Source organism: Corvus moneduloides, chromosome 27, assembly GCF_009650955.1.
Source record: "Corvus moneduloides isolate bCorMon1 chromosome 27, bCorMon1.pri, whole genome shotgun sequence".
Taxonomy (NCBI): Eukaryota; Metazoa; Chordata; class Aves; order Passeriformes; family Corvidae; genus Corvus; species Corvus moneduloides.
Window position 1 is genome coordinate 2,637,437 of NC_045502.1, and position 25,158 is coordinate 2,662,594.

Here is a 25,158-nt window from a genome sequence, read left to right on the forward strand (position 1 = left end):
AGCTATGTCATGCGGGAAATGTTCCCTTTGGATGGAGTCGCACCCCACCCTAATGGGAATGAGGAAATCAGTTGGCACACAAAAGCAACACATTCTGTGACAAGAATGCTTGAGAAGTATAAGAGTACAGGATGACAAGAGCCTTTTGGAATGAATTAGAGTTGTCTCAAGAAAGAAAGTATTCTTTAAGCTTGCCTAAGCCCGGGGAGGGCAAGGTCTCTCCTGCTCTGTGCTGGATAGAGTTTTATCAACAATTAGAGCTTGACATTCTCTTACCTCGGCTGTGACAGCTGAGGCTGTGAAAATCCATGAACACATCCAGGGCTTGACTCTCCATGGCTGTGCATTACTGTAGGTGGGGCAGTGGGATGGAATTAAGCTCATTTACACCAACAAATTGTCAGAACCACCCAATCAGAGGGCATCTTCTTTCAGGAGTTAAAACACTGTTTGTTTTTCCCAGAAGTTTGTGGTTTGAAGTCACACATATTTCTGGATTGATGGGATTTAGAACTTTGGATATTGTAAAAACCGAAGTGGGATTAATTAACATATAGAGTTGCTTCCTCTAAGAATTCAAACTGGAGCCCAGTCATGGAGGTTGAGGTTTAAAACCTGCTGCTTACTTTGGGGTGCTCAGGCTCAGATGATTTTCAGGAGGCGCTGTGCACTCGCACATCAAAACCAGACATGATACTAGGTCCTGTTTTCACGGAGTTTCCATCCTGCAGGAGCTGGGTCATTACACTGTGAGGCCTCTGTACAGCCCAGAGGATGCTGTGTTAAATGCAATTAATGCACCGAATGAAGGCTGAAAATACTTTCTCTCCTTCTCGTAAACCCCTGCAGGGTGTGCTGCCATTTTACAAAACAAGGGTTTAGCCAAACTGAATAATTAATCCCTAACAAGTGGAATTTCGAATGAATTTTTTACCTGGCTGTTTTTTCCTTCTCTTTCTAAATATTCAGGTGGTGCTATCAACAACAGTGAACGTGGATGGGCACGTGCTGGCAGTGTCTGACAACATGTTCGTGCACAACAACTCCAAGCATGGGCGGAGAGCGAGGAGACTCGACCCCTCGGAAGGTGGGAGTTTTGTCTGGAGAGCAGAGCAGAAATTACCCATTCTTCCATTTCTGTTTGTTTTCAGGAGGGAAGGAGAGCTAAGGGGGAGCTGCAGAGCCTCAGGGGGTTTGGGGAAGGCAGAGGCAGGAAAACAGTGTCGACTGCATGCAAAATATGATCTCCTCACATCTGAGGGACTGGCTCCCCCTCCCCCTGCAATTTATTAATTAGTATGTACTGCGAAGATGAAAAACACAGAAACACCAAGTATTATCTAAATTTCAGCCCTCTCATTCAGCTGGGATAGATTTGATTTCAGGCAAATTAGGCAAGATGACATCTTAGTTAAACAGAGCCATTCCAGCACAAGATGTGTATGAAAAAGTGTCACTGGTTCCCTTAAACAAACTGTGCACGGAGCCTAACGATGCGCAGAGGGAGCTGACACTAATTGATGTGAGTTTGTTTGGCTTAGCCAGACTCATGGCCAGCTCCAGGATGGGTTGGGGACTGTATTCAAGCAATTATAAATTCTGGTATCTGTTAAGTTTCAAAACGTTCGGCCCCTCCTCTCCCTCTTCGTTCCCGAAACATTCCACCTCCCTCATGCAGACAGTGCTCGAAAATGACTGGAAAATGCTGGAAAATGCTGGAAAATGCTATCAGTGCCTGCTTTTCCCTCCCCTGCAGCCACTGAAAGTGAGAAGAGCTGGTGATGTTAGTAGAAAAGACAAGCAAGGATATTATTTCATTATAATGTTTTGCTGCCCCACTTCTTAACTGTGCCCTGTATCAACCTAAAAGAAGAATTAATGAACTGGAAGAAAATGATTGAATCAGTAAAGAATTCAGAGTGGTGTTAATTCTCCCCCAGCGGGCAGTGAAATGGTAGAAGGAAAATCCCAGGATTCCTAGCCTAGGAAGCCATCCAGTTTTTCCTTGACTGATTGGATGTGATTGACTGGCTGTTCAAAGGAGTCTCATGTTTTTGGAGCACTGCCAAAGTTCCCCTCCACCTCTGACCCTGTCAACATTGGGAATGGAGTGATGGATTGACTTTGGTTATGGCCTGGAAACCATATTGGGTTCCTGATGGGATGCATAGTCCAGAGGCCTTGAACATATGGAAGAGAGAAATAAAAAAAAAATCGGCTCTATAAAATCAAGAAAATTATTAGAAATTGTCTCCTGATATGAATTGGAGGAGACATTTGATATTCCCATATCTTCTTTCACCCATTGATAAACTTAATGAATGTGACTCTACCTTTTTTGCCACAGGGTTTGTGTTTGTGGGATCATATGCTAATGAATGGGTGTTATTTTGGTTTTTTAAACAGCCTCTGCACAATCATTTAAGCGTTTCATTTTTACACCCACTACAGTTGGCCTATTAGGCTTTAATGACACGATGTTAAGTGCCAGTAATGAATAGGCAAGTAATTAACACTTGCAAGGCAGAAAACACTCCTTTATTTATTTATTTATCAGCATGCTGGGGTTTGTGGAGTGGTGAGCAGCCTTCATGGGTGAATGGCTGGAGGGGACTTGTCCTAGGCCTCTGCCAGCAGTGGGAATTCAGGAATTCCCAGGTGTGGATGGGTGGAGCTGCTCTCAGCTGCAGTTTTGCATCACTTGGGATGTTTGATGCTCACAGGAATTGTTCCAGGGATTTACACCCAGGCCTGCAAACAGCCTCAAAGCTGTTGGGGGGATAAAAAACGACACCTTAAAGTGATGCTTTGATGTTGCTTTTGTTCCGTGCAGCCACGCCCTGCATCAAAGCCATCAGCCCAAGCGAGGGGTGGACCACGGGGGGAGCCATGGTGATCATCATCGGGGACAACTTCTTCGACGGGCTGCAGGTGGTGTTTGGGACCATGCTGGTGTGGAGTGAGGTGGGTACAGCTGCCCCCTCGCCCCGGAGCTGGGGAAACTTCCCTTTTCTGAGGAGGAGTGGGGTTAATTCCTGTTCCTGTTCTGTGGTGGTGTGTGAGGTGGGACATACAAACCTGTAGGAAGGGAATTCATGGAATGTGGTTTCCTTGCTGTGTGACACCCAGAATGGAACTGAACAATTCCAGGCGTCTATAAAATCAAAGAAATGATTAGAAATTGTCTCCTGATATGAGCTGAAGGAGACATTTGCTATTCTCACATCTTTTTTTATCCACTGATGAACTTAATGGGTGTTACTCTACCTATTTTTCCACAGAGTTTATTATTTACACAGGTTCATTTACACAAGCAAAGGTAGAGAAATAAAGAAAGGGTTTGAGTTTGGGAAGGAGAAAAAAATCCATCTGGGCCTAGGAAAAAGCCATCAATTAACCAGTGGGCTTAACAGTACAAGTTTCTTGATGACAATTTATCCTAAAACATGTGATCCTCTCCTGGAGGCCAGGAACTAACCCAGGTGTATCGCTCTGCTGATCTCCAGCGATAATGAAGAGCTTCTAGTGAGGCCTGTAATGGCAGGACAAGGGGGAATGGTTTTGAACTGAACAAGGGTAGAGTTGGAGATGAGGATGACATTTTTTACTGTGGGGCCTGGCACAGGTTGCCCAGAGAAGCTGTGGCTGCCCCATCCCTGGAAGTGTCCAAGGTTGGATAGGACTTGAAACAACCTGGGATAGAGGAAGGTGTCCTCTGGGGGTGGGACTGGATGATCTTTAAGGCCCTTCCAACCCAAACTTTTCTGTTATTTACTCATGAAGTGAAAGAATAGAACAGACACCTGACAGTGCCTCTCCTGTTGCCATTCCCAGCTGATCACCCCTCACGCCATCCGCGTGCAGACGCCTCCCCGGCACATCCCTGGCGTGGTGGAGGTGACATTATCCTACAAATCCAAACAGTTCTGCAAAGGAGCACCAGGCAGGTTCATTTACACAGGTAAGTGCCTGGGATTTGGGCTGCAGGAGCTGTGTCAGTGATTGGTATTGACAACCCTTGGTTTGATTGATTGATTGATTGATTGATTTACCCTGTTGCTCTTCCCAGGCCACTCTGAGAGTGGTGACATTTGGGTGTGTGAAGAGGTGGTTTCATAAAGCATTTTTACTGCACGTTAATATTTTTCCCAACTGCTGTCACAACATGGGTCTGCCTACAGAATATACAACCAAATATTTATGTTCAACCTGATTATATTTGAGCTTTTCTTTCCTTCTTTTTTTTTTTTTTTGAAAGAGTCACACTAAGACAGATTGTTTGAAGAAGAAAATGACAAACTGTTGGAAAGATGAATATAAAAATTAGCTATACATTTCAAGGGTAAATCTAACGGCACCAAGAGGCTGTTGTGGGAGCTCATCTGCATCCTGTAATGTGGTTTTATATCAGCATGTTGTGCTGGCACTGCTGCACTTCCGGGGCTCTCAGCATTTCCACTCCAAAGTGCTCTCACTCAGGGTGCTGCAACCTGGCCATCAACATCCTCTCATCGCCAAAATGGGATGTGTGGACTTTTCCATAAGGTTCCCACATGGAAAACTCCCTGGAAGAGTGAAGCCAGCAGGGTTCTGTAGACATGTAACGACGTGCTGGAGAGTACAGCAAAAAACCCAGAGAAATGGTTCATTGCAGGGGAATGGCAGCTGCTGAACCAACTTCAGCAGTTGAAGTGAGAGATAAAATACTAAAAATGAGAGATAAAAGCCTATCTTTAAATCACCACAACCAAACATTTAGTCCCCGTGTGTGCCTTCATGTGGCGAGGATACAGGTTGCACACACATCCCTGTTCTGAACTGCTTTCCTTTCATCAGCTGCTCCTGGAATAAGACATTTGTTCTCTGCTGCTAATCTTGCTGCAGCCTCATATTCTGCTTTTAATACGACACAAATTCAAATTCTCTGCTGCTGTAAGTGGTTCCATTATAGTTCCCTTGGCTTTAATAACACACCAGTTTATGCCAGCTGAGGGCACATCTTGTAGGCTTTCCTAGCTCAGCTTTGATCACAGCTCTGCATTTACTTTGTCACAGAGATGCTAACCTGGAAATGTGTATATCAGGGAGATTTGGAACATAATTTTCCTTGCTGAGCAGAAATCCTCCAGGGGTTACCTTGTCAGAGCAAAGCAATATAAAATCATCTGTGGGAAAGGTTGGGCTCTGGGCTGTGCTGTATCTGCCTCCGTGCCAGGATCCAGGGAGGGGAAGGTGCTGGTTTGCTAAATCTTGTAAGGAGATTGGAGGTCTTGTTGTCTGCTGGTGAGAAACAACACTTACAAGGATGCAGAGAGCTCTCTAAATTGGAAGAGTGAGTTCCCTTGGACAGAAAAAGCTGAGGTGACAAAGCATTTCCTGCTGTCACTGCTTTAGCCTGTGAGAGACACAGGGAAAAAGAGACTTCCAGGATCTGAAGAGGCTGACAGGAAAACCAGAGAGGGGCCCTTCATCAGGAACTGTAGTGACAGGACAAGGAGTAATGGGCTCCAACTGCAAGAGGGGAAATTGAGGTGAGATTTAGAGAAGAAATTCCTCCCAGTGGGGATGGCAAGGCCCTGGCACAGGGTGCCCAGAGAAGCTGTGGCTGCCCCATCCATGTGAGTTTCCAAGGCCAGGTTGGACAGGGCTTGGAGCATCCAGGACTAGTGGAAAGTGTTCCTGCCCATGGCAGAAGGGTAGAACAAGATCGTTTTTAAGGTCCCTTCCAACCTAAGCCATTCCATGAGTCCATGATTCAAACTTTAAGGCCACGGGTGCCTTTTCTCTGTTAACACCTTAAAGGTTGGGTGTCCCACTGCAAACACTGTTCTCCCCCTGCCTCAGTTTTATGGGTTCAGGATAATTCTAGAGTAGTCCAGACTTTGATTCTCCTGTTTTCCCTGTGCTCTGCTTTCTGGGGTAAATCCAAGGTGAGCTGCAGAGCTGTGCTGAGGTCCTGGGATGTGGCCCTTTCCCACGTCTCCCAGGGCGATATCAGCACGAGCTGCTGCCACTCGGGGTAAGTCGTGCAGATCTTCACAACATCCTCCTCCTGCAGCAGTCTGATGTGCTTTGATGTGTGGTGTGATAATTAATACTTTCAATGTCAGCACTGTGCTGGGTGGGTGCCACAGCCGGGCCCCGCAGAGAGGGGCTGAGCTGCCGCTGCAGCTCTGGCAGATGCAGCCAAGTGTCGTGGCAAAACTTGCTCAGCTGTGAGAATTCTTCTTCCCCTCCTACTCCAGTGAGTCAGAATAGCTGTGTTTAAGATGAAAACACAGGTTTTGAGGGGTAAAGAACATCAAAGAGAAAGCACTGTCCAGACTCTGAGCCTCACATAAATGAAGTCAGGTAGCTGGTGACACATTTGGATCTCTCCCTACTTTCATACAACAAATCTGTTAAAGCAGTCATGCTAGAGAGAGGTTTACAGGCTCACTGATAGTTTAGCTTGTTCCCTAAGTGGCTTCTCTTTTTGTGCATACATTATATCATGCCATGCCCAATTTTTTAAACTATGTTTTGGGAAGTTCAAGAGACCCCTTGAGCCTGAAACTCTGGATTTGAGGGTTGCTGAAGAGATTTTGTATCTGAGTCTGTTTTCTGAGGGCTTTCATTTCAGGTATCTGATTTCTAGGAAGTAATGACCAGCCTGCTTGTGTGTCAGACCCCTTTATGGTCTCTGAATCCATGAACCCCAAAGCATTTGGATATAATTCTGCCATATTTCTGTGTAACACACCCATAAATCACTCCTGACCCAGCAGCTCTTTCCTCAGTGGAAGTGGGACTGTGGGGAAGCTGCTTGAACTTGCTGGTGGATTCTCCATCCTTGGCCTCCAGTTGGGAAGGTGTCATTTACTCCTCCAAATACTTGATGTTGGTCTTTAGCAGGATTTCACGACAGAGATATTTTTGTTCCATTAATGAGTAAAACCAATAGTGGGCAATTTTGTTGCAGGCTGCACAGAAAACCTTTGTGCTGAAAGACATAATGTACACATTGATTCAGGATGGCTGAGTCCCGTGAACAATTCAGTGTTGTCGGGAAATGATTTGCTGCTGTTGATCTATCAGGATGAAAATGTCCATGTCAATCCATTGGAAAAATGTTTGTTGAATAATATCCAGCTTCTTCTTCCTGAATTAGCATTTAGCATATTCCCATTGGCTATTTTTAGTAACTTTATATATATATACATATATATATATATATATACATATATATATATATATATATGTCTGAATTCCTATATATTTCACATTTCTTCAGCTTAAGGTACATAAATTAATAGATTTGCGATCAAGAAGAGAAATGACACATAATAATGATGTTTAGTCTCTTGAGAGAATTGGCCTCTAATTCTCCAGATTATTGGCAAAATAACCCACTCCCCAGAAAACCCCTCTTCCCAAACAGGGTGTAGATTCTGTGGCAGTTGAAATGTGTATTATTAAACTCCTTAAGCAAACCAGAATGGTTCCCAGTGGAGAGCAAAGACATTCTAAGTATAGCCAAGACTAAATTCTCAGGTCTGGGTTTTCTCTGCTCAATTCCCACTCGATTATCTCCTGCAATATTTAAACTTCATGCCATGCCATAATTATTTAATAAAAAGTAAATATAAAATGTATCTCAGAGGGGAATGTGACCTTTTACCTTCATGTTGTTATACCAAAGGCAGACAGGGATAAACAGGGAACCTGGATCAGTGTAAAAGTCTGTCTCACTTGATGGGTTCATTCTCCTGGTGCAGGAGATGGCTCTCCTGTGAGGTGCCAGGATATTTTGGATGGTTCAATAAGAGCCATCAGCATCTCTTGCAATGAGGGATTTTCAGCTGTGCCAGTGCCACCAACTATTTTAAAAAAATAAAGATCTTTTTTTTCCCCAAAACGTCCCACAAACGGTACAAGAGGGTCTAAGCCAGCACTGAGCGAGGGTAGTGCTAAAGGACTTACATATGTTACTTATTAAATGTGTCATGAAATTCTTCGCAGGATCCTCAGCATGAATGTGTCGTTTGTGTTAAAATGTGCATTCTGAAGAATAAGGAAACTCAAAGAAAAACATCCCTGTTGGTGCACAGTGGCACCGCTGAGGTGTTGGAGGCAGGCAGAGCCTGAGCACACAGAAGGCTGCAAGCTGACTTTTGGGTTCTGCACCAATTTAAATTGGAGTTTGAATAATCAGGAATTCGATCATTATTGCTGCGATTTCCTAGCAGAGACTCTGAAAGTGTCTGAAGTTTTCTGAAATCATCAGCGATGCCAGTAGGGCTCTGCCAGCTATTGCTAACTGAGGATCTGGGTCAAAATATCCTGGTTTATCCACCAGAGATTAAGATCATTACAGGGAAGTGGCGGCGTATGCAGAACACACAACTGGGGAAGGGAATGTGTCTAATGAAGAGCTGTGCCCTACTTTGGGACTGCAAAACGTTGGGGGCGTGTGTGGAATGTGTTTATTAGAGGAGCAAACACAGCTCTCTGATTTCTGGCTGTGTAACCAGCAGGAGAAGACCTGCTCTGGAGTGCATTTGTCTCATAATTTGCTTTATTACTGTCACGGTTTTGTCCAGAGTGAAACATTCACCCTTAAAGGAGTATTTTGTGACAGTGCTGCTGCATCTTCCAAATTATTCATTCGGCCTTTGATAGAGGATGAGAAGCCAGACAGGGAAACTGGAGCAGTTTTAAGTGCAGAAGTCGTGATTTCTTTGTTCCCCTATTGAGACAGAGCCATATAAAAATACATGTTTAGATACACTCATATAATGTGGGGTCTGATGCTTTCCTTCCAGCTTTAAATGAACCTACCATAGATTATGGCTTCCAAAGACTGCAGAAGGTCATCCCAAGACATCCTGGGGACCCCGAAAGATTAGCTAAGGTAAAATAATTTTAAGCATTTCACTCAGCCCACAAATGTGTTCTTTCACTTCTAATTCATAAAAGAGACACAATTATATCTTAAATGACAATGACATCTGAGTTCACCAAGTCCAGCAAGAATGGGATTGTGTAGAACCCACATTGATTTTTATGTGTTAGAGCTCAAACAGTCTCTGTGTAATTTTGCTGTTAAAATGAGTCCAGGGAATGTTCCCAGTTCATTGTCCTTGTCCTCTGCATTTATCCGTGGTGACAAATCCCTGAGCCCAAATGCTGTGTCCATGCCAAGGAATAGACTGAATCCTACACACGTGCGTGTGTCCATGCAAAAGCAAACGCTGAAACCTCCTGGGGAACGGGGACATCTGGGATTTGTCTCCGTTTTTGGTGCTGCTGAGGTGGAGCAGGTTCAGGACTCTGGAGAGCTCCGGGTCACGGAGGAGCCCCGGACGCGGCACGGCCGGGCCAGGGATCAACACCCGGTGGCTCCAGAGGGACTCGTGGTTTGGGGGGGCTGCTCTGACCCACTGTGAGGGCTTCAATTCCTCAGGTACCTGGCAAATAGCACCTGCTGAAGGTACTCAGGCTTCAGAGTGACCACACACAAACAGTGGAGTCACCTGACAGAACACTAGCTCACGGTTTTATTTTATTTATTTAATTATTCTATTCTATTCTATTCTATTCTATTCTATTCTATTCTATTCTATTCTATTCTATTCTATTCTATTCTATTCCCTTCCCTTCTCTATTTGTTGTATTTATTTATTTTAGACTAGTCTAGTCTATTCTACCTTATTATATTAATGATTTAATTTTATTTATTTTTTCTCCTGTTCTACTTTATTATTTTATTGTATTTTGTACTTCTTTATTTATTTGTATTTTATTTATCACATATTTACTTAATTCATTGTAGTTTTTATATTTAGTTTTATTTAGTATATATTTATTTTTGTTACTTTATTTATATATTTCAATCTTATTTTATTTATTATATATTTCATTTAATTATTGTTTCTTATTTATTTATTTTCTTTGTTTACTGTATATTTATTTTACTTTGTTTTATTTAACAGAGCTATTTTTTGCCATTAAAACACCCCTTTCCCTCTCCCCCTGCAGGAAATGCTGCTGAAGAGAGCTGCTGACCTGGTCGAGGCCCTGTATGGGACCCCCCACAACAACCAGGTCAGGCTGGCGGGGGTGGGACAGTCCAGCCCCAGCCCCTGGGGAGGTTCCCCCGTTCCCGGCGCTGAGCCGTGCCCTGTCCCGTTCCGCAGGACCTGATCCTGAAGCGTGCGGCCGACATCGCCGAGGCGCTGTACAGCGTCCCCCGGAACCCCGCGCAGATCCCGGCGCTGTCCAGCTCCCCTGCCCACAGCTCCATGATGGGCATCAACTCCTACGGCAGCCAGCTGGGCGTCAGCATCTCCGAGTCGGCGCAGGGCAACAACCAGGGTGAGCCCTGAAGCGTTCCCGGAGCTCTGGAAACCCAATCCAGTCACATTCCCAATCTGTTGGAATTGTAAAAAGGAGAACAAGGGCCCGGTGTCTCCGGCGGGGGGAGAAAATTGCAGTCCAAAACCAATGTGGTTGATAAGAGCAAAACTCCGTTTATTAGCAATCCAGAGGCACTTATATCGTATACCAGCTTGTTAACTCTTAAGTGGCTTAAAACTTATCAAAGCGCATTTCTACTTCTACCTAATTGGACTTACATCGGCAAGCTTCTACAGTTATGTTATGATTAAAAGAATTCAGAGTTCACCTCCCTTTTCTCCCGGTCTTATCTGAACAGCTTCAAATCTTCAAACTCCCTCTTTGTTCCCAGCCCTGTTTTTTCTTCACACAAGAATTTTCTCATGGAGAGTTTTTCTCACACACAGGCCTTTTGCTTACAGGCCTATTGCTACAGCTCTTTTATTGATCCCATAATTCTATCAATGATCCATGCCCCTGATCCTCTAACCATTCTTCAACACCAATTGTTTTTCCCTGGATCAGTTCTCCAGTCTCTCCATGTGCCCAGTGATGGCTTTAACTCTGGGCATCCCAAAGGGTGGTGCTGCCCCCATGTCTTATCTGAAATAATTTTAGATTGCTTTCTGATACCAACTTGCCCCTGAATTCTCTCCCTGTCCCCCTCAAAGTATCAATTTCTTGGATTATATCTCTGTTTTCACAAACAGCAATGGCAGCAGCTGGGAAAAACCTCACACAGAGGTTTTCAAGCCTGTGTTTTTAAGGCTGCTGCTTCAGTGTTAATCTTACCAATATTCATGTATTGTATGCATTACATTTACTCCAGATACACTATTGATTGTGAGGAACGCAACCCATAACACAATGTATTAACATTGGAAGAATTATCAACTTTTCTGTCTCCTGAATATTTTGATTTTCAGCCCACACTGACTGTGGCTGATTGCAATAATCGGCTGTGTTTGACACTCTAAGGCAGCAAACCCAGGTCCTATAAAGTTAATTTTCTATCTGCCAAGTTAAAACTCATCATGAAGATAATTTGGCTTATTTTTTTTTGAGGTCTTAAAAGCCCTGAATTAGAACCTCATAATATAAATGAGCAGAACTTACTTGACTGGATATACTTAAATATTATATCTAAACAGCAACTACTCTTAATGTAATTTTCATATCAATCTCTCCAATGAAAGCTTTTCCATGGAAAAACCCTTTTGCAGCTGGAATAATTATTTTGTCCTTTTATGCTGGTAGCTACAGTGTTCAGGTCTCTTTTTGGAGTAAAAAAAGGCTACATTTTGGCTCTCAAATATTTGTTAGCAAAATACAACAAAAATCGGTTTTACTTATCCAGTTTATTCTTTCTCCCAAGTAGAGTAAATTAAAAGTTAAACTACAAACTTTATATGGGTTATAATTTCCCCTTAGTAATGTACTTGCTTTATCTGTAATTTATCTGTAATTAAACAATTCAACAATAATTTGAAGACTAAACCCTCCCCCATTCAACAGTAGAAAATCCCATATATTATAAATTCTACCCCGGGTAAACACACAATGTAGTCCAGGTCTTGGAGTGAATTAAAAATTTTAATAAATCAAATTTTATTGGAAAAATATACATCAGATCACTTCAAAAAGTTGGTTTAGAACTTAAATTGCAGGAAAAAAACACTGAATTTATTGGTATTACCTAAACATCTTAAACAATCTGGATTTAAATGACATTTATTTAAGCAGGCAATGCACAGGAGGAAGACTTAAGCCACAGAGGTGTTGTGAAATGTGCTTTATTTCCAGGGTACATCCGTAACACCAGCAGCATCTCCCCCCGAGGGTACTCGTCCAGTTCCACCCCCCAGCAGTCCAACTACAGCACCTCCAGCAACAGCATGAACGGCTACAGCAACGTCCCCATGTCCAACCTGGGCGTGCCAGGCTCCCCTGGCTTCATCAACGGCTCCCCCACGGGATCCCCCTATGGATGTACGGCCTCACCCTCATTTCCACCCATTCCGCCTCCTCCTGCCTCAAAAACCCAGCAAAAATGGCTTTAGTGCAGGTTTTGTCAAAGGTTCTCTTTGTGTTCGGGTGTGTTGCGGTACAAACTAGAAAGTGGTCCCATTTTTGGGGTGTTGTTCTTTATTTTCCTCCATTTTCTTATCCTTATGCAGATTCCTGAGTGGCAAAGCCACAGTGGGAAATGAGGTGCAATTTGCAGCTCTAGGAAGCAAGTGGCCACTGCTTTTAGCACAGAGACTTTTGCAAATCCTGGGTAAAAGCCTCTCTGAAATAGTTTTTTATGAGTTTGAAGGCATTATCAATAACTGAGAGCTGAATTGGGGATTAATTTCCTGTGGAACCATATTAACTTCATAACCAGAAACATAGCATACAATGGAATTAAGCTCTCAATTTCTGCTTGTTTCACCATGAGCAGCCACTCTTCCTTCCACACCTTCATTTCCCTCTGGCTAGGGAATGTGTGAAAAACAAAAAAAATATGTAGATACCACCAGCTATGGTGTAAGTGAATCATTAAATATATGTTATATGTGTATATATTAAAAAAGGATGAAAAGTTAAACAGATTATTTTTATTTTCATTTTATTTTATCTTATTTTATTTTATTTTAATTATTATTATTATCATTATCATCCCCTCTCCTGGAGCTTTCCATAAGGAAAGGACCGGGTCTCCAGCATCTTGTTACTGTGATTTCAAACTAATACTTCCAAGAGACCTGGGAATTCACATGAAATATTGTTATTTGTTCCTCCTTTTGCTGAGGAACAGCTGATATTGTTCTGGAAGCTCAGCAAACAGTTCCTTAACAAGTTACTGGACATAGAAAGGGGCTTATTTCTTGCAAGACACTTCTTTTAAAAGTAGCCAATTTAGAGTAAAATCTAAGCAGCAGCTTGAGACCAAGGAAATTGAATTTTTAAAAAACTGTGGAAGACACAGGATTTGCCAACCTTCCCAAATTCCAAGGACACCGAGTGGACAGGCCATTACTGTTCCTATTGACTCTGTTTTTCCCTTGATGACTTTCAATTTTCTGGCATCCTCACCCTTAATTTGGAAAGAATTAAGCACTGTTTCTTCTGAACTATTCAGTTTAACTCCCTCTCTACTTCAGACTTACTCTAAGTATACTCACTGAGAGAATGAGACCTCCTTTGAGAGGCAAAACAAGGAATCAGGCAGTGGATTCTTGAAGCAGTTTTACCCAATTTCTGATGAGAAATCCCTTTTTTTTTCTTTTGGCAGTGATGTCTTCAAGTCCAACAGTCGGCTCCTCCAGCACTTCTTCCATCCTCCCGTTCTCCTCCTCCGTGTTCCCCGCCGTCAAACAGAAGAGTGCCTTTGCTCCTGTCATCAGACCCCAAGGGTCCCCCTCTCCAGCCTGCTCCAGTGGCAATGGGAATGGGTTCAGAGGTGAGCAACGTGTTCCTATTAACTCACACGAAAACTTTCATTTGGGTAAATGCAGCCACCACCTGAGTGCCTCCAGCCACCACCCGAGTGCCACCAGCCACCACCCGAGTGCCACCACACGGATACTGCAGGGCTCAGGAGTGAGAACCTGCCCCAGCCCAGCTGGATTAAAGGACTAATCCAAGCCTTTGGCTTTAAAGAAGGGGCCAGGCACTGATTTCCACCAGGAAGGGTCTGACCCAACGCTGCTTTTCAACCCCACAGTGGTTTGGGTTGGGAAAGGACATTAAAGATCCTGTTCCAACCCCCACCACAGGCAGGGACATATTTCCTTGGAATATAGTGGAATACCAGCTCTTTTGTGGGGAATGACTTCTCCTCAGGCTTGGGGGACTTGTTAAACAGAGCAGAGTTAATCCTCAGCTCTGTCCAGAACACAAACCTGCTGCAAGGTTTAGGCTCAGCCCGGGAATTGAGCCCCACAGCCCATTTACAGCCCTTTTAAAGGTGATCTGTGAAACAAATGTGAGCAGTGAGATAAGAATGGAAACCTGTACCAAATTCTTGCTTTTAACAGGCTGGGGGGGTGTGTGCAGCACATAAATATGCTCCAAGTCTCCATAAAAAATGCCTTTATAGGGCCTGGGAAGTCATCTGGCTCCTTCAGCCTTCACTAGAGATAGCCTAGGAAACACAACTCTGGGAACTGAGCCGTGCCAAGAGCCAGTGGTAATTCCAAATGAGCCCCACAAACAGCACCTGTTGGGCTGGGTGTGATATAAACCCTTAGCTGGGCCACAGGGACTTGCAGAAAGTGTGATTATTTTATGTAATAAGGAAATTCTAAGTGTGCTGAGCAAAACCAGTCACGTTTTTAAAAGCTAACTCAGAGAATTCTGAAACAGCTTCTTCCCCTGCCCCAATTACATGAAAATCCACACTTTTCTAAGATCATTTTCTCCCCATGAACGGGTAGATCCATTGATCTCACCATGTGAATGCGCAGATTTAAGTCTGTTTTAAAGTTAAACTTGTCTAACTGTTGTGTAGAGAAGGCCTAAATATTGAGCCTAAATATTAAGGAGTTACCTGCGGTGATGCTAAACACAAATCAGAGAGAAAACCACTCAGGCTGTTCCTGGGAGACAGAAAAAGGACAAATCAAAAATCTACTGGAGTATTTAAATAAATCATTTTCCTTAAGGTAACACTCAAGGCTCTGCTTAGAAAGGGTTTATCTCCCTTTCAACCCATGAAGAAATAAAGTACTAGAAACCAGGTGGGGCCACTTTTGCCATTTGGTGTTCACATCATATTTTATCCAGTCTATAGATCAGTAATCAATGAGAGATTCTAAAAATGGAGCTTTAGTACTAAATATTACAAAATCTCAAAGCTAAAACCTGACATCCAGCCATTTTCACTGATCAAAGCCCACTCCTGAGCTGGTCAGGATTAATCTAGGAGTTAAGGTTGTGAATAATTGCAGAATTAGCAAAAGCAGAAATAAATGGATATAGAGTTTATTAACCACGTCCCTTTCTTTGTGGGATTTCTCCCTGTACCTCAACACAAACATAAGTATATTAATGTTCTACAGCTGTTAAATTTAAGTACCCAGCAAAACAGGACTGGTCAGTGACACAACAAGAAGAAACAAGGTTTGTTAGGCCAGGTCTTGGTAACTATTGAACTCTTCCAGCCATGGATGCAAATTCCAGCTGAAATATTTAAATTGATGCAAGCTGGGGAGCACATGCTCTGGAAAGGATCCAGGTACACACAGCCTGATATCCAAATTAACGTTCCCACAGTGCTGACAGACAGATGTGGTCAAAAAGTCAACGGGAGGCTCCCAAAGAGGCTTCTTGCCTGGACTGAGGCAGTGGGAGATGGATAATCCCCTCTGCCAGGCCATCCCCTGGGGCTGGAAACCAGGGATAGGTGTGCTGGGCGTGGAATTTAGGATTTATTTACTTATTTATCAAATTTAGGCATCAGTAAATGCTGCTGGAGAGAGAATAGCAGAAGCACAGGGCAAGCAGTGAGTATGTGCAGGCCCCTTCCCAAAGGCCATTAACTCTGAATTTCCCCACCCATAATATGTGCAAAACATCTCCTCAATATATGATAATAATTATATATATTATAGACCTATATATTTACATTTAAAGGATGATAATCTTTATCATCATTATTATTAGTATTATTATTATTATCATCATCATCATCATCATCATCATCATCATCATTATTTACCAGCCCCTCAGAGCATGCCACTCTCCTTGCAGGCAGCAATGAAAATCTAGATTATAGCTTCGATAGATGTCAACCACAGCAGTGTTTAAGCCTGGCTTAAACCAGCCTAAACAGGAGCAGCTGTGCAATCTTCATCCTCAGATTTGCATCCCCATTATTCACGCAGTTTACAGGGAGGGTTTTTTTTCCAAAAATGTATTTTAGGAGGATTTGCTCGCTGTGAGAGTGGGGAGGGGCTGGGATGGAATTCCCAGAGAAGCTGTGGCTGCTCCAGCCCTGGAAGTGTCCAAGGCCAGGCTGGACGGGGCTTGGAGCAGCCTGGGATGGTGGGAGGTGTCCCTGCCTTGGCAGGGGGTGGGATGGGATGAGCTTTAATGTCCCTTCTACCCCAAACCATTCCATGATCCTGGAATTCAGCGTGAATCCCCTTCCCAGTTCTCATGCTGGCATTGCAGCGAGTCCTTTTCCACACCAAGACAGTTTTCCAAAGGCCACTTGTACTCTCCAGGCTTATGATGATTATTAATTACACCCATTAAAGGTGCCTATCACCAGATCATCTGGGTACTACCCATCTTTGATTATTTATTTATAAAAAAATTCTCCAACCTTGTGACAATTTTAATCAAGTGTTTCAGTTGATAATTGCAAGCTGTCAAGGTTAATACAATAAGGCTCATCTCTAATTCTTTTTCCATTTCCCTCCAAGAGGAAAAAAAAAGACCCTCTGGGATAATGACTGGTGGTTGCTATATTCCCAACTCATCAGGGAGTGTCCTGCATTGAACCACCTTTATTGAAAAGTTACATCGATTCAATATATAGTAATACAGGCAAAAATAATTACAGCTTTGCTAGCAGTGTAAGACCTTAATCCGAACCTCCCAAACATTCAATAAAAAGCGATCTGGGCTGGGAATAGGCTTTTGACAGTGCAGCCCCAACGGGGAGTGGAGGTGGGGTGGAAATGAGCAGAGCAGGGTGTGTGAAAAGAGAGAGAAGCCTTGAGATGAGCTGGGGAAAACCAGGTGAGAATTCCAGCCAATATTCCTCGACTGACTCGTTCTTTGTTGCAGGAGGAGAGGCTGAGAATGAAATGCCAGTGACACAAATTGGGCTTTGCTTGGATTTTCTGTGTTCTAGAACTTGTTAATCATATCATGGAATCACAGAATCCCGGGATTGTTTGGGTTGGGAGGGACACTAAAGCCCATCCAGTGCCATCCCCTGCCAGGGGCAGGGACACCTCCCACCATCCCAGCCTGGCCTTGGACACTTCCAGGGATGGAGCAGCCACAGCTTCTCTGGGAAATCTGTTCCATTCCAATACATATATTATTTTATTATTAATATTTCTAACCCTACAGTAAAAAATGTACTTTCATTTAAAGCTAAGAAACTTCCCAAAATGATGCATCTACAAGTATTCTCAAAATATTTTTGAAGAGACATGGCAGAAACTCAGGTTTAAACTTCACTTTGCTTTGCTGGAAGTTTTCCCTAATTAATAAAAGTGAAAATACTGTAAAAATAGTGTCACAAAAAAGCATTTATGCCATTATGGACTGACTCTTGGGGAACAGAGCTCAAACTACACTGGCACCAGCCCCTGAATGGCTGAAACTAAGCCAGGCTAAGCTGTTCCAGGGGTGCAGCCCCTGTGCCCAGACATCCAACAGCCAGAAAAGGTCACCCCAGATGGGGACAAGCCAGGCACCGTCTGTGAAGGAGCTCCTTTACTGGCTTCAGGCAAAAGACCCAGCCAGGACACCTCAGACAAACAGTTTAAACTCCTGCAGCCAGCCTGGATGATTTTGCCTGGAGCAGAGCAGGAGGATTTGCTCCCCTGGGATACCTGTGGGATGGAGCCAGCACGGAGGGCACGTGCTCACCTCTTCCTCCAGCCCAGCAGAGCCTGGAGCAGGGCAGAAATCCAAGACTAAATTAGGTTTTCCTTTCTAAGGACAGAAAGGCAGGCATGGGGTCAATGCCCAGCTCTCCATTTGGGTTATTTTGGGGTTTGGGGGTGAGGAGAAGGAATGGAGCAGCATCCTTGGTGTCATCAGAAATCCTCTCTTCTAATGCACTCACACATATCCCAGAAACAGGCATGAAAGTGTTTACCTGCTTTATTTAGGGTTGAAAATATGAGGAACAACAGCAAATTCCAAAGCAATTACAAAAAGTATCTGTTTGACTTCAGGCTGTTGGGTTTCACTTTCTCTTTCAGCTATCTGCTAAAATTGGCCGGGACTTCGGCCCCAGTCAGTAAGAAAATATGAAAATATTTATTTTCCTATTGTACTAAATCACAGACCATATCCACAATTGTTTAAAAACACAGCTCCAGTGACAGGCTCGTGTTAGCTCATGAACTTGCCCAAAGCATTTTTGTAAACCCTCTCAACAAAAAGGTGAAAAGAATTCTCAGGGGGATGGGGCTTTAAGCACACCAATAATCCCACAAATTCCAGTGAACATAAATCTTTGCAGGATTAGGACCTCGCACTGCACCGAGGCCCCTTTGAAAACGTGACTCACTCATTTGTTGTATAAATACATCTAAACTCAACTTACCCCTCAAAACCTTGGGGAGCAGCACCGGTTCCAGGCAGCTCCAAATGTTGCTGCTGTTGGTTACGAGGAGTGGAGCTGCAATTAAAGGCAGGAGAGTGACTAATAAATAATTTACATAAGCGCAGAGTTCTGGGAGTGTGCCAGGTAAGGCTGCAGTGGCTCAGACTGTGGGGCAAACCCAGCGAGGAAGTGAGGCTGCTCCATTGTTTCCACTGGAATCAGACTGGCAAAACCCAGCCCTGGGCCTTGGCCCGTGCTTCAGGGCTTGGAATTCCCTGGCTCGGTCCTGCCAGCAGCACAGGGAGGGATTCCCTTGGCTTCCACACCTTTCCTTGCTCCCAGCCCTTCCAAGCGGATGAGCAGGGTGGGTAGGAGCAGAGACGCTGCTCGGTTTTGGTTTTTGAGGATGGTTTTGAGTGTTCAGCTTGAGAAGTCAGAATTTTGGGGACAGTTCTGAGCAATGTCCGTCTCCAAGGGCTTCTCTCCAGAGATAAGCACCCAAAAATGGGAAGTTTTTTCTGCAAATGCATGTGCATTGAATTAATCCTCTCTCTCTCTTGCATCCTTTTAATTACCCTGGTGGGCCTTGGCTTTTCACAGAATCAGAAAATCATGGAGTGGTTTGGGAAGGGACCTTAAATCCCCTCCAGTGCCACCCCTGCCATGGCAGGGACACCTCCCACTGTCCCAGGCTGCTCCAGGCTCCATCCAGCCCGGCCTTGGGCACTTCCAGGGATCCAGGGGCAGCCCCAGCTGCTCTGAGAATTCCATCCCAGCCCCTCCCACCCTCACAGGAAGAAATTTCTTCCCTTTTCCCTTGGAATAGCCCTTTGCCCATTGCCTGTGTCACGGTCAGTTCTCACAGTTCTCATTACAGCACCCAAACATTTAAAGACACTAAAACTCTAATTTAACCTCAGATCAGGCCCTGCTGTGATTCCTGACTGCTCACAGGAGGATGAAGGGCTCGAATATATTTTGTTCCATAACATTTTGCCACAATTTCATCTTTTTCGCTTTTCTTTTTCAGCCATGACTGGTCTTGTCGTTCCCCCGATGTAAGGAAGGGGCAGCTTTGCTACTCTCCCTCTTCCCTTTTTTCCTCTTTTTTTTTCATTTTTCTTTTACAGCACAAAACTACTTATTGTGATGGACCACTAAAAGGAAAAAAATAGCACTACAAGCTCTTTTTTGGGGGAAAGCCAGGCCCAGGGAAAAAAAAAAAAGGAACATTTTTTATGGATTGGACAAGATAGAAGTCTGCATCTTTTACCTGTTTCATATTTCTGACACAACCACATCAACTCCTCAAACATTGGGAATGAAGAATCAGCAAGAGCCAGGATGAACAAGAGTTGGCAGGATGGAATCAGAAATGCAAAGTCTTTCCTGGAAGACACGAAAACCTTCCTAAGATTTGTAACATATTCGAAGGAAAAAAAGAAATTGGCAAAATGATTCAAGCTTGATATTTTGGATACAATTTGTTTTACTTTGTAGGGGTAAAAAAGTTGAAGTTTCTATTTTCTATGGAGCCTTTCAGATATCGATTTAGTTTATGCAGAAAAAACAATTCAACAAAACAGGGTACCAGCATGAAAGAATTTCTAGGACAAACAGACATGAATGATGGAACTTTGGTGTATGTGTGTATTTGCTTATAGTTTAACCTCTTTAAAAAAATGTAAGATGTTTTACAATTATTTAAATAAATAAACTTGTAACTTATTGTATGTAGAGGTAGAAATTAAACCCTTTTTTGGATTTTTTCCTCCAGTTGTACAATGAAGAAAGATGATGCAAAAATGTAGTAATAAGTTTGAGATATATTATTACTCCTGCAATTGCTCCTCACTGTTTTCCCCCTCTTACTGAATTCATGTGCAAGGATGTATAGGATTCTTTCTGATTAACAAAACCCTCAGAAACTTTTACCTACATTGTGCTAAACAGGTCATGTAGGAATTTTTCACCCTCCTCATCTTTCCCCCCTTTCCATTTTTTGCTTCAATTAAACTATTCAGGTACTAAGATTAACTGCTAAGTCTCAAAGACCCAGCTGACGAGTGAGTGGCACTTAGGGATTTGAGTGAATCGGATTTTTCATGAGGTACTGAGTTTATTTTATAGGTTCAATGTATGAATTAGGAGGGGAAGGGTTCTCTGGGGTTTTCCATGTAGTTAGAACACCTTAAATTCAGTTATGCTTCATATTAAGGGTGCATTTATAAAGGGTGAATATGTATTGGAATGATTTATGCACTTTTATCCTGAGTCATTAAAAATGGTAAGTATTTGCCAGTTATATAATGAAGTTCATAGAGGTAATCAATTGCTTTGAATTTTTCTGCATTTTAGCCTAAAAAAAGAGTTTAGTTCTCCTTTGCATTTCCTCTCCTGAAATTGGAAGGTGAGGACAAGTCTGATAAAATCAGTTACGAGTTATCCAACTAAACCAGAGAGCACTCAAAAGAATTTGGGTGTTGGAAAGCCATTTTTAGTGGGGAAAAAAATAAAAATCAGCTACACTACGGAGACCCCTCTAAAATTCACACAACTCACGGCTGCATGGAGAGTTGTTCCCATGGAAACACCTTGATGTTAATCAATAAACCCTAAATAAGGCCCCTGGATCTGAACTTGTCCATTTGCCCAGTAGTTTTATGGATGGGTAAGGAAAATTGTGTTCTTGGTGATCTTTAGGGATGGTAGAAGTTGTGATGGGCTCGGGATGGCCAAACTGGGACAACTTCCATGGCTGAGCTCATTTGGAGCTGTTGTGGAGCTGATTGGGATTAGGAAGAGCCAAAAATCCTCTCTGCAGATCCACAGCTCGATGATGATGGGAGGCTGAGGGGGGATCACCTGATGGAGCCTCACATGAAGGACACGGTTTGGGCACAGGGCTGCCTGTGCAGGAGAGTAGGGCACAGAATCAGAAAACCCTGAAATGATTGGGTTGGGAGGGACCTTAAAGCCCATCCAGTGCCAGCCCTGCCATGGGCAGGGACACCTCCCACTGTCCCAGGCTGCTCCAAGCCCCGTCCAACCCGGCCTTGGGCACTTCCAGGGATGGGACAAGGTCCTCCAAGTTCCCTTTCCTGGTGTAGTGCACAGGTCAGTTTATGGGATAAATCCATTCACTGCACGTGGAGTTTTAAAGGAAGGACTGGAGACACCAACTGGGCTGCTCTGGCCATTCCTGAAGATGTCCCACTTGTTGGGAAGGGGCTTTGCTTTGCTGACTGTGCTGTGAGGTTTGGCATTGTCTTCATTCGGTGCCTTCTCAATGCCATTGAGTCCCATTTTGAAAAGGGCTAGGGGGGTTAATCTCTTCTACAACTCAAGGCCCAACTTCTATCAGCAAATCGACAATTTAAAGAGAGATTTGGTGAGAATAATGTGGGTTTAAGAAACATGGATAGAGTTAGGCTTTCACAGCCAGGCTACTGAAACTGAGTTCCAGAAAAAATGAAATAAAATAAATCCCTGTTAATTGCGACTGCAGGCTGATTGTCTCTACAGGTTCTCTGAGTGCCCTTTGTGCCACCAAGGATGTGGCAGTCACTGGAGGTCAACCAGCACCCCTGAAACCAAGGGAGCTCTGAAATACCAAGGAATCACAGATGTTTAAAAGTCTGGAGTTGTCACTGTACCTCTAATAACACAACGGGGCACAGGGTCTGACCTGGACATTCCAAACAGCAAAACAGCAACAACAAAACCCCCCAAGTATTTCGTATATTCATAGGTACTGGTATCCCAGCAGGGCTAAGTGGGAGGTCCAAATTCATGTTTGGAATTATGCATTTATCCAGGGATAAAAACGGATTAAGGGCTGGGAGAGTTGGGATTAAAACTTCCGTAAATTTCAGTGAAAACACATTGAGTTCTAATTCCAAAAATTGTCTTGATGAACCAGGCTCATTCTGTCAAATCCCTTCCTCCATTCCCACCTACTAAAATCCCCAAACAGCTCCAAAGTATGAAGATGGTGAATATTCCCCTTGTCCTTCTCTGTACAGGCTACTTCTAAAATTGATTATCAAATAGGCTCAACATTCTATGTCTGGCAAATATTCCAGATCAATAGGAATTTCCAGACCACCTGCTGGAGAGTAGCAGCTTGTTACTTTAAATCCTCTCCCTTTTTTTTAACAAATCAGATTTTCATTACAAAACCTCAGTCAGGAAGGTTTCCAATTAAAAAAAAAAAAAAGTGGTATTTCATGGGAAAAGCTGGGTTTTGTCCATCCTTCTGTGTTGTTCTTTCATAGTCAGCACAGGCACGTGAGAAAGGTCCACCACATCACTCAAATCCTGGGAAGATTCAGGGGGAAAAATGACAGTCTGGCAATAAAAAATAAAAAAATAAAAGGAAAGTTTCTGGAACACTGAACATTCCTTTCACCCTTCAGTTGTTTTTATCAGCTCTGTCCAGTTGCCCAAGTGGGAGAGCCATGAATCCAAGTGAAAAAGAGAAACCTCCCTAAAAAGCTGCTCCAGGAGAGGAACTGCCTGTGTTGATGCAAATATGAAAAATCTGGTTTGCTTTGAGCCAAAAGAAATGAAAACAAAAAAACCCCCCGGAATTATTTAGAGCCTGGATTTTGCTCACGCAGGGAAATCATGGTACTGGAGATGAGTGTAGAATTCATTGAGCTTTACAGAGAAAAACACCTGTAAATAAACACAGTCAGATATCCTTGGCCATGGAAAAAGACTTTTGCAGTGGCAAAACACTCAACACAAAGGGAAAAAATGATGTAAAAACTGATGTGTGAGGATTTCTTCAGTGTAACAAGCAAACCTGCCCTCTTTGAGTGGTTGCTGTTGACAATTCCCTGAGAGTTTTCCTCTTTGCCACTGGGAAGACAGAAGTGTCGCAATAGGGAACGACAAATTTCATCAGAACTTTGGAAGAGTTGGTTTGATCTCCCAATTTATCTCAGTAGAGCACCTTCCTCTCCCTCTTTCTTTGCACACTTCCAATATGCATGGTTTCTCCAAACTGTTTCCTCTCTCCTGTAAATTAAGGCCTCATTTCTCCCTCCTGTATAGTTTTGGGGTTTGTTTGGGATTGGCTGGTTGTTTTTTTGGGTTTTTTTTTTGCTTTGTCAGTTATATACAGTATGAAGTTGCTATGCACAGAGCTTTTGTAAAGATAGCTTTTTGGGTTTTGGTTTTTTTGTTTACTGTTTTTAATGGTCCTACTTATGGAAGAATATCTTGTTTGTAAAATGAATATGTCTACTTCAGTTTTAAACTTTAAATTATCCTAACAAAAAAAATAAAATTTTTGTACTGTAAATGAGGGGGGGAATTATCTTAATTTCCGAGTGTTCAATTTGCTTCTTTGTCATTTTTATGGGTCACTCACGGTAACAACACCACTTTAAAAATGGTATAAAACGTTATGTGAGAGTTTTTACATCAAGATTTGAAGATTTACCTGTAAAACACCCAACCACAGCTGGGGAGAGCCAGGCTGAGGTTAGGCTGGGCATGGAATAAGAGGATCATTAATGGTCTTTTTGACCATTCTTTTATTGATTTATATCACCTTTGTGAGAGTTCAGTCCTTTTGGGGGAGGAAAGGACTCGAAGGCTAGGACAGGGAGATGTCCTTTTTGGACACCCCCCTTTTTGTTATGAGCATACAGTTGGTCAAAGCCCAAAATCAAAATTCAAAACTGGGACTGACTTATCCTGGCCTTCTCTGGACTAAATTTGGGGTTGGTCCTGTTTTAGGCACCGTCTCTGTGCAAAACTTGGAGCAAACAATGAGTTGATGCTGCAGAGGTGAATCACATTGGCTCCCCAAAATAATCTGGATGTATTTACTCTCTCTTGTGCAGAGTGCACGTTTCAGCCACAGGGATGGACAAACCTAGTGCTGAAAACTGCTTGGAAAATGGTAATTGGCCATTTGAACCAGGAATATTCCATTTTCTTCGATGAAAATTACTGGAAAGGTTCAAACAAATGAAAATTTTAATGATGAAGGTCACTTTTACTGACATTTTTGACAGAATGTGAGTCAGTGTTTAAACTACTGCCAGATGTCAGTGCAAGCATCTGAAAACATGAGGCACTATCAGCCCAAAACCAAGGAGAAAATGGGTTTTTGGTAGCCTGCACCAATTCCTCCTTTCAGGAGAACGTGCAATCAGCAGATGAGCTTCATCCCAGCCCTGAAACCCGAGTTTTCCACTGTCCTGCTGAAATATCCTTCATCTCCTCTTGAACAGAGGCCCATTCTCCTGAAAATCTGATTCAGCTCTTTTTTCCCCCGCTGAGAAATCCCAGCAGTGTTTTAAGTGACGATTTTGGTGATAAAACTCCCAGTTCCTGTGAAAGAGATCCTCAGTCTTTAACAGGGCCCTACTGTTGTGTTCCAGGGAGGAAGTTTGTTGGGCAGATGAAAGCTGGAGATCTGCTGCTCCACTCCTGCTTTTCTTACATCTCTTAAGGACTTGATGATGGACAGATACAACCAC

General features: G+C 43.2%; 1 protein-coding gene across 2 annotated transcripts in view; it reads left to right on the forward strand.

The window, feature by feature from the left end:
* The window catches only part of EBF2 (EBF transcription factor 2), a 125,912-nt gene extending 102,501 nt beyond the window's left edge, over nucleotides 1-23,411 (forward strand). Inside the window, exons 8-16 of one of the 2 annotated variants that reach the window (XM_032092149.1) lie at nucleotides 970-1,087; nucleotides 2,834-2,964; nucleotides 3,835-3,961; nucleotides 8,805-8,893; nucleotides 10,021-10,086; nucleotides 10,179-10,356; nucleotides 12,181-12,366; nucleotides 13,655-13,822; nucleotides 19,689-23,411. In XM_032092149.1, the coding sequence (XP_031948040.1) occupies nucleotides 970-1,087; nucleotides 2,834-2,964; nucleotides 3,835-3,961; nucleotides 8,805-8,893; nucleotides 10,021-10,086; nucleotides 10,179-10,356; nucleotides 12,181-12,366; nucleotides 13,655-13,822; nucleotides 19,689-19,720 (1,095 nt within the window). In that variant the 3' untranslated portion in view covers nucleotides 19,721-23,411. The remainder of the gene's footprint in view (nucleotides 1-969; nucleotides 1,088-2,833; nucleotides 2,965-3,834; nucleotides 3,962-8,804; nucleotides 8,894-10,020; nucleotides 10,087-10,178; nucleotides 10,357-12,180; nucleotides 12,367-13,654; nucleotides 13,823-19,688) is intronic. The other variant, XM_032092151.1, reaches the window with a different exon arrangement.
* Nucleotides 23,412-25,158: the final 1,747 nt, after the last annotated feature.